Raw genomic sequence first — 20,601 nt, 5'->3', positions numbered from 1 at the left:
CATTTGTTCTCATTTCTAAAATCTTATCCACTATTGATGGTAAACTGACTGGACTGATTATTAGGAATTTATTTAAACTCTTTATTGCATGTACCACTCTTGAAACCTTTGGAAGCTCCTCAATAGCTAGGGAATATTAGAAAATTGTACAAAGCCCTACCACAATCTTCATTTTCACTTCCCATTTTCCTAGGGCAACCAGCCGGACAAGTGCCTTATCCACTCTAGGTGTATGCTACCTTTCCAGAACGTCCTGCCAATCATTTTCACCACGTCGGTACCTTTACCATTACTGCTTCTACCAATACTTTGTCAATATCCTGTTCCTCAGTAAATACAAAGGCAACATAATCATTTAGTATTGTAGATTGCCTGCATCTCGAAGCATATATCAACTTTTTGACCCCAAGGGGCCATATCCTGCTGCTTAGCACCAAATAATTATTTAGATGCCAGTAAGAGATTTTTGGGTTCCCTTTAATGTTAACAGCCATTCTATTCTCTCATTCTTCCTTTGCCAGTCTCACTTCCCTCTTCACGCCAGATGATGGAATTTGAGTTCGATAAATGTCTGGAATTATGAAACTATTGTCAATGTCGGGAAAAGTCAACTGGCTTACTAATGACCTTAGGGGAAGGAAATCTGCTGTCCTCATCTGGTCTGGCCTACATATGACTCCAGACCAACAACAATTTGGTTGACACTCATCTGCCCTCTGAATTGGACTAGCAAGCCACTCAATTGCTTCAATCACTATGAAGTCTCGAAAAAAAGGGAATCGGATGGACCATGTAGCATCGACCAAGGCACCAGAAACGACAATGGCAGAAACAGCCCTGTTAACCCTGTAAAGCCCTCCTTGCTGGTATCTGGGTGCTAGTGCCAAAATTGGGGAAGCTGTCTCATAGAATAGTCAAGCTACAACTGACATAGTCATACTCACGGAATCATATCTTACAGACAATGCCCCCAAACACCACCATCACCATCCCTGGGTATGTTCCACTGACAGGACAGACCCAAGAGTCATAGAGTCATATAGCATGGAAACAGGCCTTCGGTCCAACTAGTCTATGCCGACCACGTTTCCCAAACTGTACCAGTCCCACCTACCTGAGTTGGTGGCACGGTGGTATACAGTCAGGAGGGAGTTTCCTTGAGAGTCCTCAACATTGACTGTGGACACAATGAGGCTTTATGACACCAGGTCAGACTTGGGCAAGGAAATCTCTTGCTGATTACCATGAGACATCCTCCCCTGGCTGATGACTCTGTGCTCCTGTAAGTTGAACAACACTTGGAGGAAGTTCTGAGGGTTTCAAGGGTGCAAAATGTACTCTGGGTGGGGAATTTTAATATCCACCATGAAGAATGGCTCATCGGCAGCGCTACTGATCAAGCTGGTCTGGTCCTAAAAGACATTGCTGCTAGACTGGGTCAGTGGCTAGTGGTGAGGGATAAATTGGACTTGGCCTCATCCTCACCAATCTGCTGACCACAGATGCATCTGCCCATGACAGTATTGGTAAGAGTGACCATCGCACAGTCCTTGCGGAGACGAAGTCTCACCTTCATATTGTTAATACCGTATCACCGTGCTAGATTGGACTTCGAACCGATCTAGAAACTCATGCTGGGCATCCATGAGGTGCTGAGGACTGTCAGCACCAGAATTGTATTCCAACACAATCTGCAAACTCATGGCTTGTCATGTCCCCCACTCAACCATCAAACCAAGGGATCAAGCCTGGTTCAATGAAAAGGGCAGGAGGGCATGCTAGGAACAGCATCAGACTTACCTATAAATGAGATCAATCTACCAGACAGGACTACGTGTATGCCATAGCATAAGCAGCAAGTGATGGATAGAGTTAAGCAATCCCACAAGCAAGGGATCAGTACTAAGCTCTGCAGTCCTGCCACATCCAGTTGTGAAGTGTAGTTGACAATCAATTGAAAAAGGAGGTTCCACAAACATCCCATCCTTAATGATGGGAGAGGCCTGTCCAACGGTGCAAAAGATAGGGCAGAAGCATTTGCAACAAACTTTGGCCAGAAGTGTCGAGTGAATCATTCACCTTGGTGTCGTTCTGTTCTCCCCAGCATTATGGATGCCAGTCTTCAACCAATTCGATTCACTTCATATGGTATCAGGAAATAGTTGGAGACATTGGTTACTGCAATTGCTATGGGCCCTGGTGGCATTCAGGTGATAGTACTGAAGAAATGTGTTCCAGAACTTGCTGTTTCCCTAGCTAAGCTCTTCCAGTACAGTTACAACACTGACATGTACCTGACAATGTAGAAATTTGTCCAGTTGTGTACACAAAAAGCAGGACAAATCCAACCCAGCCAAATTACTGCCCCATCTGCTCACTGATGGCCAGTTTGGATTCCGCCAGGGCCACTCAGCTCCTGACATCAATACAGTCTTGGTTCAATCATAGACAAAAGAACTGAATTCCAGAGGTGAAGTGAGACTGACTGCCCTTGACATCAACAGTATGGCCAAGTGTGGCATCAGGGAACCCTCATGAACTGGAGTCAGTGAGATTTGGGGGAAAAGTCTCTGATAGTTGGAGTCATACCTGGCTCAAAGGAAGATGGTTGATTGTTGGTTTGTTAATCATCTCATTCCTGAGATATTACTGCAGGAGACCCTTGGTATGGTGTTCTTGGCACAACCATCTTCAGCTTCATCAATGACCTTCCTTCCATCATAAGGTCAGAAGTGGGGATGTTTACCGATTATTACACAATGTTCAGCACCACTCAGGACTCCAGATATTGAAGCAATCCATGTTCAAATGCAGCAAGACCTGGGTCCTATCAGGCTGGGGCTGAAAAATGTCAAGTAACATTCACACCAATGACCGTCGCCAGTAAGAGACAATCTAACCACCTCACCTTGACATTCAGTGGCATTACCATCATTGAATCCCCAAGTATTCACATTTGGAAAAATCTAGACTTGTTATAGATCAGCAGCATGGCTTTCTGCAGAGGAGGTTGTGTCTCACAAACTTGATTGATTTTTTTTTGACGAACCGACAAAGATGATTGAGAAGGAGGCAGGACAATGGATGTTGTCTATGTGGATTTTAGCAAGGCCTTTTGGCATAAGATGATGTCGTGAGAACATAAGAAATAGAAGCTGGAGTAGGCCATCTGGCCTGTTGAGCCTACTCCACCTTTCAGTAAGATCATGGTTGATCTTTTTGTGGACTCTGCTCTACTTACCCACCCGCTTACCATAACCCTTAAGTCACCTGGGATTTCCTCTGAGCTTGTAAGATGAATACAGAACTGGCTTGCTCATGGAAGATAGAGTAGCAGTGGAAGGGTGTTTTTCTGATTGGATTTCTGTGACTAATGATTTGAAAGAGAATATAGATGGTCTGATTAGTACGTTTGTGGACGAAACAAAGATTGAGGGAGCTGTGGATACTGAGGGGGCTTGCCAGAGTATACAGCAGGGTATGATAAGCTGGAGACTTGGGCGGAGAAATGACAGATGGTACTTAATCCAGACAAATGCATTTTGGAAGGTCTAATGCAGAGGGAAAGTATATAGTAAATGGCAGAACCCTTAGAAGGATTAGCATGAAGAGGGACGTTCAGGTCCACATTTCCATGGAAGTGGCAATGCAAGTGGATAAGGTGGTCAAGAAGGCATGTAGCAAGCTTGCCTTCATTGATTAGGGCAGAGAGTATAAACTTGGGCAAGTTGTGTTGCAGTTTAGGGGAGGCAATAGCTTAGTGGTATTATTGTTGGACTATTAAATCAGAGACCCATGTAATGTTCTGGGGATTTATGTTCAAAACCCACCATGGTAGATGGTGGAATTTGAATTCAATAAAAATCTGGAATTAAGAGTCTAGTGATGACCATGGATCCATTGTCAATTGTTAGAAAAACCCATCCTTCCTTGTCTATTAGGGAAGGAAACTACCATCTTTACCTGGTCTGGTCTACTGTACATGTGATTCCAGACCCACAGCAATGTGGTTGACTCTTAACTGCCCTGTGGCTAATTAGGGATGGACAGTAAATGCTGGCCTAGCCAGTGATGCTCTTGTATCGTGAATAAATTTAAGAAAAAGTTGTGTAGAACTTTAGTTAGGCCACACTTGGAATATTACATACAGTTCTGGTTGCCACATTGCCAGCATGAAGAGGAGGTTTTGGAGAGGATACAGAGAAGTCTTACCAGAATGTTGTCTAGTCTGGAGGATATTAGCTACGAGGAGTGTTTGGACAAACTTGGTTTGTTTTCAGTTGAATGTGGGAGGCTGAGGAGTGACCTGATAGAAGTTTACAAAATTATGAAAGGCATAGATAGAATGGATAATCAGAGTCTTTTTCTCAGGGTAGAAATATCAATTACTAGGTAAAAGTAGGGGAAGTTTACAGGCGACGTGAGAGGCAAGTTTTTTTACACAGAGGGTGGTGAGTTCCTGAGATGCGTTGCTGGGGAGGTGGTGGAGGCAGATACAATAGCAACGTTTAGGAGGGGAGTCAGTGGCGTAGTGTCAATATTATTAGACTACTAATCAAGATTCCCAGGCTCATGCACTGAGGACATTTCAAATCTCATTATGGCAGATAGGCAAACTTTGGTAAAAATATGAAGTTTGACGACCACGTTGATCGTCCTAAAAACGGTCTGATGCACTTTATAGTAGGATATTTGCTGTCCTTACTTGACCTCCCCTGCATATAACTCCAGGTGCAGATGATAACAAAAACTGATGAAGTAGTAAATCGTGAGGAGGTTAGCCTTAGATAATAGGCGAAGAGTGCTAATCAGTTGCGAACGGAATTCAGTCAGATAATTGTGAATTAATGCACTTGGACAGTACAAGTAAGACAGGGGAATACATGATACATGATGTCTCCAATGGTGCAGTGGCTGTGTCCCTACATCTGAACCAGGAAGCCCAGGTTCAAGTCCAATCTGCCCTGGAGATATGTAATAATATTTCTGATCAGATCAATTAGAAATATCTATTGAAATTCATTGGTGAATGTTCACCAGTTCTCAGTAGGAATGGGACTACTATTGCATTCAGTTCTGGTCGCCACATTACAAGAAGGATGTGGAGGCTTTGGGGAAGGTGCAGAAGGATGCTGCCTGGCTTAGAGGGTATGAGCCATAAGGAGAGGCTAGAAAAACTCGGGTTGTTTTCTCTGGAGTGGCGGAGGCTGAGGGAGAATTGATAGAAGCCTGTAAAATTGAGATGCATGCATAGGGTTAATGGTCAGAATCTTTTTTCCCAGAGTTGAAATGTCTAAAACTAGGGGGCATGCATTTAAGGTGCATGCTATCACATCCCTCCTATAATATGGATTTCAGAACTGCACATAACACTCTAGCTGTGGCAATACCAACGTTTTGTACAGTTCCAGCATAACCTGCCTGCTCTTAAACTCTATGCCTCGGCTAATAACGGCGAATATACTATATGTCTTCTTAACCACTTTATCCACCTGTCCTGATACCTTAAGGGACCTCTGGACATGTACACCAAGGTCCCTCTGATCATCAGTGCTTCCCAGGGTCGTACCATTCATCACAGAACATAGAACAGTACAACATAGCAACAGGCCTTTCGGCCCAAAATAAACTAATTCCTTCTCCCTGTCCTTGGTCCATATCCCGCCATTCCTTGCATATCCATGTGCTTATCTGAAAGTCCCTTGAGTGTCCCAATTGTATCTGCTGCCACCACCACCCCGGCAGCATGTTCCATACTCTTACCACTCTTTGTGTAAAAAAAATGCCCCTCACATCACCTTTGAACTTTCCCCCTCTCACCTTAAATGCATGCCCCCTAGTTTTAGACATTTCAACTCTGGGAAAAAAGATTCTGACCATTAACCCTATGCATGCATCTCAATTTTACAGGCTTCTATCAATTCTCCCTCAGCCTCCGCCACTCCAGAGAAAACAACCCGAGTTTTTCTAGCCTCTCCTTATGGCTCATACCCTCTAAGCCAGGCAGCATCCTTCTGCACCTTCCCCAAAGCCTCCACATCCTTCTTGTAATGTGGCGACCAGAACTGAATGCAATAGTAGTCCCATTCCTACTGAGAACTGGTGAACATTCACCAATGAATTTCAATAGATATTTCTAATTGATCTGATCAGAAATATTATTACATATCTCCAGGGCAGATTGGACTTGAACCTGGGCTTCCTGGTTCAGATGTAGGGAGGGTGCAGAGGAGATTTATCAGGATGTTACCTGAGCTAGAGATTTTCAGTTGAGAAGAGAAATTGGACAAATTGGGAATGTTTTCCTTAGAGCCCAGGAGATAGAGAGGGGACATGACCGAGATGTATAAAATTATGGTGGCATAGATACGGTAGACAGAAAGAAACTTCTCCCTTTGATGGAGGGATTACTGACCGGGGGCATAGATTAAGATAAGGGGTAGAAGGTTTAGAGGAGATGTGATGAAAAATGTTTTCACCCAGAGGATGGTAGGAAGCTGGAACTCACTGCCTAGAAGGGTGGTAGAGGCAGAAACCCTCATATTATTGAAGATGTATTTGGAGGTACACATGTGATGGCAAGACATACGAGGCTAGAAAATGGGATTAGAATGGTTAAGTAGTTGATTTTGACTAGCATGGACAAGATGGGTTGCAGGGTGCTTTTCTGTGCTGTCAATGTGTGAGTTCAAATTGAGAGTGCTGTCCCACAGACTAGTCACAGTCATACTTATACTCAATAATTATTCCACACATGACCATCAATGGATATGTCCGATCTCCCTGGCAGATGCACCAGAGGTATTAACGTAGGAAGTTGTTGCCCTGGGAGTCTTCAACATTTATGGTGTCCTATGAAGTTTCGTGTCATCAGGTCAAACGTGTGCAAGGAAATTGCCACGTGATTGCCACTTATGTCTGCTCCCCAGCACAGCCCCAACTCCCTGCCCCTCACCAACCCCCCACCCACCCCACCCATCCCACCCACCATCAGTGCTCTTCCATGTGTAAAGGACACCACTCAGAGGGAGCACTGAGGTGGCAAGGGGAGGGAGTGTATTCTGGACTGGGGACTTTAATGTCTGTCATCGAGAGTAGCTCAGTGGAAGTATTACCAACCAAACTGGCTGAGTCCTAAAGAGAGATAACAAGGTGTAGAGCTGGATGAAGGGTCTAGGCCCGAAATGTCAGCTTTCCTGCTCCTCTGATGCTGCTTGGCCTGCTGTGTTCTACCGTATCTATGCCCACCATAATTTTATACATCTCAGTCTTGTCCCCTCTCTATCTCCTGGGCTCTAAGGAAAACATGCCCAATTTGTCCAATTTCTCTTCTTAACTGAAAATCTCTAGCTCAAGTAACATCTTGATAAATCTCCTCTGCACCCTCCCGAGTGCTATCACATCCCTCCTATAATGTGGATTTCAGAACTGCACATAACACTCTAGCTGTAGCGTAACCAATGTTTTGTACAGTTCCAGCATAACCTGCCTGCTCTTAAACTCTATGCCTCGGCTAATAACGGCGAATATACTATATGTCTTCTTAACCACTTTATCCACCTGTCCTGATACCTTAAGGGACCTCTGGATATGTACACCAAAGTCCCTCTGATCATCAGTGCTTGCTTTTCTGAAGAAGGGTCTAGGCTCAACGTCAGCTTTCCTGCTTCTCTGATGCTGCTTGGCCTGCTGTGTTCATCCAGCTCTACACTTTGTTATCTCAGATTCTCCAGCAACTGCAGTTCCTACTACCTCTGAGTCCTAAAGAAACATGGCCTGTGGCAGGTGATGAGGGAACCAAGAAGCAGAAAAACAGAATTGACCTTGTACTCACCAGTCTGCTGCCACAGATGCTTCTGTCCACAAAATCCTCGGTAGGAGTAACCACAGCATAGCCCTTGTTGGGATAAAGTTCTGGCTTCATATTAAGAATAGCCCCGATCATATCGTATAGCACTTCCACATGATACATGTGTCAGACTTTGAACAGGTCTAGCACCTCTAGACTGGACATCCATGAAGCACTGTGGGCCATCAGCTGCAGAATTGTATTCAACAGCAATTTGCACCCTCATGGCCTAGCCTATCCCAGGTGCAGCACCATGCATGCCACAAATTAGCTGTTAATCTGGTGAAGCTTCAACACAGGATCACTCATGCCAACTCCAGTAACATGGAATAAACAGGGCTGAGTGATTCTGCAATCATGAATTATACCTAACCTTTGCAGTTCTGCCATATCCAGTCATAAATAGTGGTGAGCAATTCAGCAACTAACAGGAGATGAGACTGCACAAATACTCCAGGCCCCAATGGAGGGAAAGCCCAGGACATGGCAGCGACCATTTTAAGAGAGAATTTAACCATCTCCCCTTAAATGTGCAATTGCAGAATCCTCCACTATTGACTAGAAGCTGAACTAGCCATATAAATACTATGAAAGCAAAAGCAAGTCAGAGACAAGGTATTCTGTAGTGAGTAACTGATTTCCTGTCTTCCTATTGCCTGTCCACCATGTGCAAGGTACAAGTCAGGACTGTGCTGGAACACTCTCCACTTGCCCTAAACTCCAACCACATTCAAGAAGTTTGAAACCATGCAGGATTAATTATCCTGTTTGATGGGCAATCCATCTATCATCTTCAACATTCACTCCCTTCACTGATGTATATCACAACAGCTATTACTCTTCAAAAGTAATTAATTGGCTGTAAAATGCTTTGGGATATCTAGTGATCACATAAGTGCTCTATGTAAATGCAGCTTTCTTTTTCAGTTTCTTTTTCATCAGCCATGCACACAGTGTCAGTAGTATATACCATTGTAAGAGATGCAGTGCAGTATATACCATAGATACTTGACAACACTTTCTAAACCCAGTAACCTCCACCACCTTGAAGAACATCACCACCTGCGGATTCCCCTCCAAGCCAGAGACCATCCTGTCTTGGAACTATATTGCGGTGTCTTTACTGTCACTATGTTAGAACTCTGAAACGTCCTTCTTAATAGCATAGTGAGTGCCCCTACACCCCAAGAACTGCAGTGGCTTAAAAGACGGCTCACCACTGCCTTTCCAGGGTTGTTAGCAATGGGCAATAAATGCTGGCCTAGCCAGTAAAGTGTGAACAAATAGAGAAATAATGAAGGTCTAGTATCTGTTCAGGTGAATTTGAAAGATTCCATAATACTATTTTAAATAGAGCAGGGGAGTTCTTCCCTGTGCCCTGGCCAATATTTGTCCCTCACTTCAACATCTCAGTAAATACAACTTGTCTGGCTGTTATCACCTTGCTGTTTGTGGGCATTTATTGATTGCAAATTGGTTACAACAGCTACTACACTTCGAAGTAATTCATTGACTGCAAAGTGCTTTGAGACATCTGGTGATCGTGAAAACGCTTTATATAAATGCAAATGTTTCTTTTTCAATTTGCTTTTCATCATCATGTATAATTTCACCAGTGGGCTCTCCTGAATTTGCCACATTCTTGTTCACTCTGTAAAATGTGCTAATGTTCTGACCGAGCTACAAGCTTGGAACATGTGTTCCTATCCTGAAGTCCATGCTCTATATTTGTAAATGTAAATGAACCAAAACACTCATTCGACCCGTTGGGGGACTCCACAGGATTCTGTTTTCTAATGACTATACCGTTTGTTCACTTGTACTTTTTGATTCCGAATTTGCAGAAAACTTGTATCCAAGATATCAATATCCCTTAAATACATGTGCATCCATTTTCCAAATGGGTCTTTTAAATGGTACTTCATCCAAGCCTTTTGAAAGGACATACTTACAACATTTACATATTATCTTCATGTACCCTCTCTGCCGTTCAACAATGAACTACTGGTCCCATTTACTTATTCAGACAGCTCTTTAATCTATCTTTCATTAAACCATGTACCGATTTTGATCTACGTTGATCTAAAAGATTTCATGGCACGCTTGAAGAGAACAGGGAAGTTTACTGCGCTCCTCCTCTACCTTCTTTTACATTTCCGATTTAATTCCATTAGTGGTTGTGCCTTTAGCTGCCTAGGTTTTAAGTTTGGAATTCCCTCCCACCTCCTTTAGGACACCCCATAAAACTAAACACTTGACTTAAGTTTGGATCATCTTCGTGTAGGTCAGTGACAGTTTTGCCCAATAATAATCATGATGAAAAAATGTGTCTGTGTGTGGTGAAAGAAGAAAGAATCAATGATTTCAAAAGGAAATTGGAAGGACACTCAACAATAAATTGTGTACTACAAAGATCGATTGGGGGTGTAGGACTGTCTGGATTGCTCCAAGGGGAGCCATCGCAGACTCAATGAGCCAAATGGCCTCTTTTGTGCCAAAAATGGTGCTATGACTCTATTCACACTGTTCCTGTTTTGCACCTTGGGATGTTTCACCATTTTAAAGGTGCATCATAAGGGAAAGTTGTTCTTGTGCCCAATATTTATCTGTCAAACAATATTAAACAGATTATCTGGTTACTTATCTTACTACTGTTTATGGGAGCGTGCTTTGTGTGAATTAGCTTTTTTTCTTTCCAATCTTTTAAGCCTTTACATATAATTTTGCTATTCTGAACCTGCAGCGTTCCAATTACCTGCACAGAGAGACACTGAAGCTGGCACAGCAATACCCAAACATCCGGATAACCTCATGGCGAATGGTTACAATCTGGGGAGGGGCAAGTCTGCTGAAGATGTATCTGCAGTGCATGAAAGATCTACTGGAAATGACAGACTGGGACTGGGACTATTTCATCAACCTGAGTGCCACTGACTACCCCACTAGGTCAGTCTCTTTGAATGATGGGAAGGTGAAATTAAAGAGCTCCTGTTTGGTGCCCTGTATGGTGCACTGATGTTTCATTATTGTCATTTTTCTAAGGCATTACTGATAGTTCCTTAAAGCTAAAGAGATAAAATTAATGTTAAAAATTTACAGAAACTAGGATTAAGGCAGATGAGAAAAAAGAATACTTATAGAAAAAATACATCTCTATGATATGCCATAAGGGCCTGTTGTTAAATTCTTTATTACTGAAGCAAACAGTCAACACTTGAGGTCAGATCTGGCAGCTGTGATGGCTTTTATGTTGAGTAAGTGGCGTTTTTCTGGTACAGATGGGCTTTCTCAGAATTGTAATTTTGGGAAGGTGAAAGAAGGTTCCTAATTCCACTATTTATGGGGCTTTGGTACATACTAGCTGACATCCCTTCGACAGATAACATTTCTTCTCTCTTTCACTTTCTCCTTGGTCAAAACTCTCCTCTGAGGGCGTCTTCTGCCTCTTGGAGTTTTGCTGCATAGAATGGCTGTTGAGTTACATTTACAAATTTCAATTTGTAAAGTGTCTCTACAGTGTGGGAGCAGCTCATTTGTCCCATACGACCCTAAGAAGGGCATTCCACCCAGACCCACCCCTTACCCTATCCCTGTAATTTTGCATTTCCTATGGCTAATCCACCTGGTCTGCACATCTTTGGACTATGGAAGGAAACTGGAACACCCAGAAGAAACCCACATAGACGCACACAGTTGTCCGAGGGTAGAATTGAACCCGGGTCCCTGGCACTGTGAGACAGCATTGCTAACCACTGAGCTACTGTACCATCCTGTTCCAGACTGACGGATAAACTTTCCATCTGTAAGGTTTGATTGGTCCACAGGTTAGACAGTAAGATAAAGGAGCAGAAGTAGGCCATTCGGCCCATTGACCATGGCTGATCTGATAATTCTAAACTCCTCTTTTCTGCCTTTTCCCTTTAATCCTTGATTTTGTTACTGATTTTAAAAATCTGTCAGTCTCAACCTTGAATGAACTTAATGACCTAGCCTCAACAACTCTTTGCAGAATTCCACAAATTGAAAACCGTATGAGAGAAGAACACAATAACTAGGGCAGGAGTAGGCAATTCAGCCCCTCAAACCTATTCGTGGTTGATCTTGGCCTCAACTCCTCTTTCTTGCCCACTCTGCATGACCTATCACTATTACTAATTAAAAATCGATCTCCTCCTTAAATTTACTCAATATTCCAGCATCCACCATTCTCTGAGGGAATGAATTCCACAGATTCACAACCCTTTGAAAGAAGTAATTTCTCCTCATCTCTGTTTAAATCTGCCACCCCTTATCGTAAAACTGATCTTTCCCTCAAGGTTGCCCCACATGAGAAAATGTGCCATCTATGTCAAATTTGTCAACCCCCTTTAGCATCTTAATTCGAACTCCACTCATTCTTCTGAACTCCAGAGTGTATAGGCCTGAATGGCACAATTTCTCGTGGAGACGTAGAGACATACCACATGGAAACAGACCCTTCGGGCCAACTCGTCCGTGTTGACCAGACATCTCATTCTGATCTAGCCCCATTTGCCAGTAATTGGCCCACATCCCTCTAAGTCCTTCCTATTCATGTACCCATCCAGATGCCTTTTAAATGTTGTAATTGTACTCACCTCCACCACTTCCTCTGGCAGCTCATTTAGTACGCATACCACCGTCTGCATGAAATAGTTACCCCTCAGGTCCTTTTTATAAATCTTTCCTCTTCACCTTAAACCTATGCCCTCTAGTTTTGGACTCCCCCACCCTAGAAAAAAGATTTTGGCTATTCACTGTATCCATGTTCCTCTTTATTTTATTAATGTCTATAAGGTCACCATTCAGCCTCCAATGCTCCAGGGAAAAAAAGGCCCCCATTCAAGTCTCTCCCTACAGCTCAAACCCTCCAATCCTGGTAGCATCCCTATAAGTCTTGACTGCACCCTTTCAAGTCTCACAACATCTTTCCTACAGCAGGGTGACCAGAGTTGTACACAGTTTTCTAAAAGTGGCCTCACCAATGTCCTGTACAACGGTAACATGACACCCCAATTCATATACTTAATGCACCAGTCAATGAAGACAAGCATACCAAATGCCTTCTTCACTATCCTGTCTTCCTGCAACTCCACTTTCAAGAACAATGCACCTGCACCCCCAGGTCTCTGTAACCCTAGGTATATCCCTTTCCAGGGCGCTACGATTAACTATATAAGTCCTGCCCGGGTGTGCCTTCTCCAGTTTTCTTCCATTTGTCACACAGCTGTGTCTTGGTGACTGCTCTGAGCAGTGTGAACATTTTCTCCCTGGCTGAAATGCTGTTGGGAAAGTCAAAGGTTGTGTAAGGTGTTATACATGTACAAGTCCTTTCTACGTCAATATGAAGTTGTGTTAAATTTAAATTAAATGTATTTGAGGCAAGTTTTGGACCTGCCTTTAGATTAGTGCAGAGCTAGTCTCTCCTATAAAGCAGTCTAGTGTTTTCCACTCAGTAGTGTGTAGAGTCATAGGGTCGTACAGCATGGTAACAGACCCTTCAGTCCGATCAGTCCACAACGGCCATGTTTCCAACCTAAACTAGTCCCACCTGCCTACGTTTAACGTACATCCCCTCCAAACCTTCCCTATTCATGAACTTATCCAAATGTCTTTTAAATGTCGTAACTGTACCTCTGGCAGTTCATTCTGCACATGAACTACTCTGTGTGTAAAAAAGAGTTGCTCCTCATGTCCTTTTTAAATCTTTCTCCTCTTACCATAAAAATGTGCCCTCTAGTTTTGAACTGTAGGGAAAATACCCTTATTTTTGTCCCTCATGATTTTATAAACCTCTATAAGATCATCCCTCAAACTCCTACGCTCCAGTGATAAAACATCCAGCCTTTCCATTCTACTTTTATATCTCAAACCCTCCATTTCTGGCAACATCCTGGTAAATCCTCTCCAGTTTAATAATATCCTTCCTGTAACAGGGCAACCAGCACTACATTCAGTACTCCAGAAGAGGCCTCACTAACGTCCTGTGCAACCTCAATATGACGTCCCAACTCTTATACTCAAAAGTCTGAGCAGTGAAGGCAAGTGTGTTAAATGCTGCCTTAACCACCCTGTCTACTTGTGATGTAGATTTCATAGAATTATGTAGCAGAATCCCTAAGTCTCTCTCTTCTACAACACTAACCAGGGCCCTACCATTAATTATATAAGTCCTGTCCTTGTTTGTAATACCAAAACACAATACCTCACATTTATTCAAATTAAAATCCATCTGCCATGCCTCAGCTCATTGACCTAATTGATCTAGATCCTTTTGTAATCTTAAGTAACCTTCTTCACTGTCCACTATACCACCAGTTTTGGTGTCTCCTATATTCTCATATAACCTATAACCATGCCTCCTATATTCTCATCTAAATCATTTATACAAATGAAAAACAACTGTGGACCTAGTACTGATTCCTGTGGAACACCACAGGTCACAGGCCTCCAGTCTGAAAAACAATCCTCTGCCACCACCCTCTGTCTCCTACTGTAACTCCAATTTTGTATCCAATTGGCAGTCTCACCCTGAATCGCATGTGATCTAACTTTAAAAATTAGTCTACCATGCAGAACTTTGTCAAAGGCTTTACTAAAGTCCAAGAAAAATATGTCTACAACTCTGCCTCTATCAATCATCTTGGTTACTTTATTAAAAAACTCAATTAAGTTCGTGACACGTGATTTTCCTCTCTCAAAATCATGCTGATTATCCCTATGTATGTAATTCCTATCTTTCAGAATCCCATCCAACAACTTACCCAGTCTGATGTCAGACCCATAGGTCTATAGTTTCCAGGCTTCTTCTTACAGCCTTTTGTAAACAGTAATACATTAGACACCCTCCAGTCCTCTAGTACTGCACGTATATTTATAGATGATACAAATATTTCTATTCCTGAGTTCTCTAGACTCCATTTCTTTCTCAACAGTGAAAACTGACGCAAAATGTTCATTTAATATCTCTCCCATCTCCTGAGGTTCAATGCAAAAGGGCAACCTCATTGATTTTTAAGGGGTCCTACTCTCTCTCTCTAGTTGCTCTCGCTTTTTTTTTGTATTTGTAGAATCTTTTTGGATTATCTTTAACCTTATCTGTCAAGGATATCTTATTTCCCTCTTTGCCTTCCAGATCTTCTTCTTAAGAATGCCCTTACACTCTTTATGCTGTTCAAGAGATCCAGTTGATCCCAGTTGTCTGTATCTAAAATATGATTTTTTTTATTCTTCACTAGAACCTCAATATCTTTATTTATCCATTATTCTCTAATCTTAGCATTTTTGCCTTTCACTCTAACAGGAACATAATGCCTTGAACTCTCATTATCACATTTTCGATGGCCTCCCACTTGTCAGTTGTCCTTTATCTACAAACAGTCTATTCCAATCAGCTTTCGAAAGTTTTTGATTCATACCCTTAAAATTTGCCTTTCTCCAATTAAGAACTTGACCTTTTATGGAAGGCATTTCCTTTTCCATAACTATTTTAAAACTAATAGTATTATGATCACTAGTTCCAAATTGTTCCCCTACTAACACTTCAGTTACTTGCCCTGCCTTATTTTGCAAGGGAAGTTCAAGTTTTGCTCCTTCTCTAATATGAATATTTACGTATTGATAAAGAAAGTTTTCTTGAGCACACTTAATAAATTCTTCGCGGTCTAACCCTTTAACACTATTGCAGTCCCAGTGAATGTTTGGAAAATTAAAATTCCCTACTATTACAACCTTATTATTCTTGAACATATTTGAGATGTCTCTAAATACTTGCTTCTCAATTTCCCTCTGACTGTGGGGGGGACCTATATTACAATCCCAAAAAGATGATTATCCCTTCCTTATTTCTTATTTCAACCCATATATTTTCACTAAATGATCCTTCAGAAATATCTTCCCTAATTATAGTAATAATGTTTTTATTGCTCAAAAATGCCACTCTCCCTCCTCTCTTGCCTCTCTTTCTATCCTTCCAATAACATCTAAAACCCGGAACATTGAGCTGCCAGTCCTGTCCTTCCCTCAGTCAAGTTTCTGTAATGGCTATGATGTCCCAGTTCCATGTTCCCATACATATCCTGAGCTCATCAGCCTTACCTTTAAGACCTCTTATATTGAAATAAATGCAGTTTAATTCTTCAGAGTTACTATGTGCTCTGACTCTCTCTTGTCTTTCTTTACTAATTAGCTTGATCTTTTCTCATTCAGAACCATCTTCATCTTTCTTTCTATTTTTACTGTTACTTAGGAAGCCCCTGGTCCCCCTTCTCTAAAAGTTTACAGGCTCTCGAAATAGAACTAGCAAATCTCACCACCAGGATATTGGTCCCTTTTCAGTTTAGATGAAATCCTTTTTGAATAGGTCTTTTCTGTCCTGGAAGAGATCCCAATGATCCAAGAAACTGAATCCCTGCTTATTGTATCACCTCTTCAGCCATTGATTTCTCTCCCCCATCCTTTTATTCCTTCTCTCGTTAGAACTTGGCACTGGAAGTAAATCAGAGATTAATACTTTTGAAGTTCTGTTTTTTAACCTTCTATCTAATGTCTTATATTCACTCTGAAAAGCCTTAACCCTTTCCCTAACTATGTCATTCCTACCAATGTGTGCAATCACTTCGTGCTTCTTGCTCTCCCCTTTGACAATATGCTTCAACGTTTTGAGATGTCCTAAACCCTGGCATTAGAAAAGCAAAATACTCTACTAGATTCATGCTCACTGCTGCAGAATCTCCTGTCTGTGTCCCTGACAGAACAGTCCCCTGTAACAATTATTCTTTTAAATCTTGACAAATCCCTTTCAACATAAGATTCATTCTTTATATTGAACTTTATCTTTATAAGACAAATCCCTAATCTCTGGAATCAATTTAGCGAACCTCCTCTGAACTGCCTATAATACAACTATATCCCTCCTTAAGTAAGGGGACCGAAATTATACACAGTACTCCAGGTGCTGTCTCAGGAATGTTTTGTACAGTTGCAGCAACACTTTTCTTACTTTTATATTTGGCAATAAATGCCAAAATTTCATTTGCCTCCCTTATTACCTATTATACCTGCATGTTAATTTTCTGTAATTCATGTATGAGGACACCCAATCCCTCTGCACCAAGGCATTCTAAAGTTTCTCTTGGTTTAGATAATTTGCCTTTTTATTCCTCCAAACAGAATGGATAACCTCATTCGTATCCACGTTAAACTTATTCCACCAGATTTTGGCATTCACCTAACCTATCCATATCCATTTATAAATATCTTATTTCTTCATTGCAGATGACTTTCCCACCTACAGTACGTCTATCCCTGAATCCAAGATCACTAATACAGATTGTAAATAGTTGGAGTCTGTGGACCAAACCCAATACCTTGTCAGCCAGAAATAGAGCCATTTACCCTGACTCTCTGCTTTCTGTTGGTTAGCCAATATTCTATCAAGCTAATAAATTACCCCTAACCCCATTATCTTTTGTTAACCTTTTTTGCAGCATCTTATTCAATGCTTAGTGGAAGTGCAGAAAGACTATATCTACAGGATCCCCATTATCCACCTCTTCGAAGAGCGGCAAATTTGTTAAACATTATTTACCCTTCATAAAACCAATGCTGACTCTGATGGATTGAATTTTGATGTTCCAAATACCATGTTATTACGTCCATAAAAATGCATTCTAACAATTTCCCACCAATGCATGTTAAACTAACTGGTCTATAGTTTCCTAATTCCTACCTCTCCCTTTTTGAGTAAGGGATAATATAATAATATAACTTAATAATAATTATATTAGCATTTCTCCAATCAACTACAGCCTTTCCCACATCCAGAGAATTTTGTAATATTATAACCAGTGGACCCAATATCATTGAGAGAGATAGTGGGGACTGCCAATGCCGGAGAATCTGAGATAACAAGGTGTAGAGCTGGACGAACACAACAGGCTAAGCAGCATCAGAGGAGCAGGAAAGCTGACGTTTCGGGTCTAGACCCTTCTTCATTTTCTGAAGAAGAGTCCAGACCCGAAACGTCAGCTCTGCTCCTCTGATGCTGCTTGGCCTGCTGTGTTCATCCAGCTCTACGCCTTCTTGTCTCGTTGACCCAATATCATTTTTGCCTCTTCCTTTATGATCCATCAGGCCCTGGGGACTTGTCTTCTTTCAATCCCAGTAGCTTGTATAGTACTTTTTCCCCAAATAATGAGGATTATCCCAAGCTCCTCCCTTTCTATCATCTCTCCATTACCTGCTACTATTCAGTAGGTAGTAGAGTCATAGAGCACAGAAACAGAACCTTCGGTCCACCCAGTCCATGCTGACCATAATCCCAAACTAAATTATCCCACCTGCCTGGCTCGGCCAACATCCCTCCAAATGTTTCTTATTCGTGTACTTATCTAAATGTCTTTTAAATGTTTCAATAGTACCCACATCCACCACTTCCTCTGGAAGTTCACACACAAACCACTCTCTGTGTAAAAAAAAATTACCCATCATGTCTTTTTAAAATCTTTCTCCTCTCACCTTAAAAATATGCCCCCTAGTCTTGAAATCCCCCTCCCTAGGGAAAAGACACCTGCCATTCACCTTATCTGTACCTCTCATAATTTTATATACTTCTATAAGGCCACCTCTGAACTTCCTACGCTCCAATGGAAGAAGTCTCAGGTTATCCAGCCTCTCGTTATAACTCAAACCCTCCATTCCTGGCAACGTCCTGGTGAATCTCTTCTGAAGCCTATCCAGCTTGATAATATTAATTTAGTGCAGTCTGCTGTGAAAACTGATGTGAAATAATGATCTTTTGAAAGTCCCTCATACCCGGGATCAATCTATAGAACATTCTCTGGACTGCCTTCAGTGCCAGTATGGCTTTGCTCAAATAAGGGGACAAAAACTGCTCACAGAATTCCAGTTGCGGTCTAACTAATACCTTGTACAGTTTTAGCAAGACTTCCCTATTTTTATACTCCATTCACTTTGAAGTAAAGGCCAACAGACCATGCCTTCCCTCTTACCCGCTGCATGTGGACGTTGGCTTTTTATGGTTGACGCATGAAGACCCCGTAATCCCTCTTTTTGCTGTCTTTCCACTGATTCCACTACTACTGGTTTCAATTTATCTGTCTAACTTTTCTCATCAAAGAATTCTGACAAATGCTGTGTCTGCTTCATTGTGTTTTGTATTTCTAAATGCTTTACTATTACATACTAATAATTGACTATGTTTTCCCAATGACAGATGTTATTGCTAATTGGCCTATAGGTATCTATATTTTGTTTCCCTTTTTGAAAAAGAGAGTTTGTCAAGACCATTTTTTTTCTGTATTTTTGATTACCTACTAAATTGGGAAAAGAACTGGTTGAACAATAAGTTACCTGATACTCATTGTAAGTACAACATTTTCTGTCAACCCAGATTTAGAAGACTGGTAAATTGGGGAATTCTGAGTACTTCTAAACATTTGCAATTTTTGTGATGACTCTGGGAATGCTGGGAATTGATTTCCTGTATGCTGCCCCAGTGAGGTGTAACTAAATTTTGGGGGATTTGTCCATGTTTGATTTGAGTCACAACGATGAGGATTTGGGATGTGATGTTCGTATTTAAGACATGGCATTAGAAATAGTAAAGGATTTCCTGCATGTGGCAGCATTGTTCCTGGCAGTGTCTGAACCTTTCAAAACCCCGGTTGATTAATTTGGCAGGTAAAGTGAAAGTAGCATTGCCTGGTAGAGCTAAGGAGACGGTGGTAATTGAGGTACTCGCACAGCTGCTGTTTAGAGGATGTACAGGAGAAGTCACGTATTCTGGATAGTGAATTCAGGTGATATTCAGTTATGGTCAAAGCAGCTTGAGCATGAGGAGAAAATGAAGAAACTCAAAATGGTAGAAGAAGACCAGGAAAAAGCAGAAAAGCATGAGGGAATAGAATTGACAAGAATGAAAATGAGAAAATTAGAATTAAAACTTCAAGAAAGAGAAAAAGCAAGGGAATATAAATATTAGCTTGAAAAGATGCATTTGAAACAGGAGCTGACAGATGGTGATGCAGATTGCAGGGGGAGAATTTGAGTCATAATTTAAAGTCCAGTGAGGAAATGTTTAAGTTTGCATGGACCCTACCAAATTCGAGGAAATGGATGTGGAGGCACTCTTCATGTTATTTGAGAAAGTGGCTAGAAAGTAATTGGGAAAAAGAGGACTGGGCAATGCCCATGCAGAATGAGTTCACAAAAAAGCACAGGAAATTTATGCTTCCTTTTCAGAGCAGCTTTGTTGGGATTATGGAACTGTGAAGAAAAATACATTGGCTGCATGCGAGTTAGAGCCCAAGGCAGGTAGGCAAAGATTCTGGTATTTAAGGAAGCAGCCTGGGCAAATGTGTATTGAATTTGAAAGGGTTAAGCAAGGTAATTTTGACTGGTGGATATGAGTGTTAGAAGCTGAAGCCAGTCGTGAAGCTGATAACAGAGATTATTCTCTTAGAAGAATTTACAACTCTGCCTTCCACAGTAAGAATCCACGCTGGGGAGCAAAGCGTTGCAACTGTGAGATGAGCAGCAATAATGGCTGACATAATAAGCTGAACCATTAAAAAGGAGATTGTATCAGAGATAGTAGGAACTGCAGATGCTGGAAGATCTGAGATAACAAGGTGTAGAGCTAGATGAACACAGCAGGCCAAGCAGCATCATAGGAGCAGGAAGGCTGACGTTTCGGGCCTAGACCCTTCATC

General features: G+C 41.7%; 1 protein-coding gene across 1 annotated transcript in view; it reads left to right on the top strand.

Annotated features, from left to right (window-relative positions):
• LOC109934118 (xylosyltransferase 2) overlaps nucleotides 1-20,601 on the top strand; it is a 149,917-nt gene that overhangs the window by 75,484 nt on the left and 53,832 nt on the right. The window contains exon 5 of the mRNA XM_048611157.1: nucleotides 10,593-10,795. Coding sequence (XP_048467114.1) covers nucleotides 10,593-10,795 — 203 coding nt within the window. The remainder of the gene's footprint in view (nucleotides 1-10,592; nucleotides 10,796-20,601) is intronic.

This window comes from Rhincodon typus, chromosome 23 (genome assembly GCF_021869965.1).
Source record: "Rhincodon typus isolate 14 chromosome 23, sRhiTyp1.1, whole genome shotgun sequence".
Classification (NCBI taxonomy): domain Eukaryota; kingdom Metazoa; phylum Chordata; class Chondrichthyes; order Orectolobiformes; family Rhincodontidae; genus Rhincodon; species Rhincodon typus.
The sequence above is the reverse complement of the archived record's forward strand: the minus strand, read 5'-3'. Positions and strand labels throughout refer to the sequence as shown.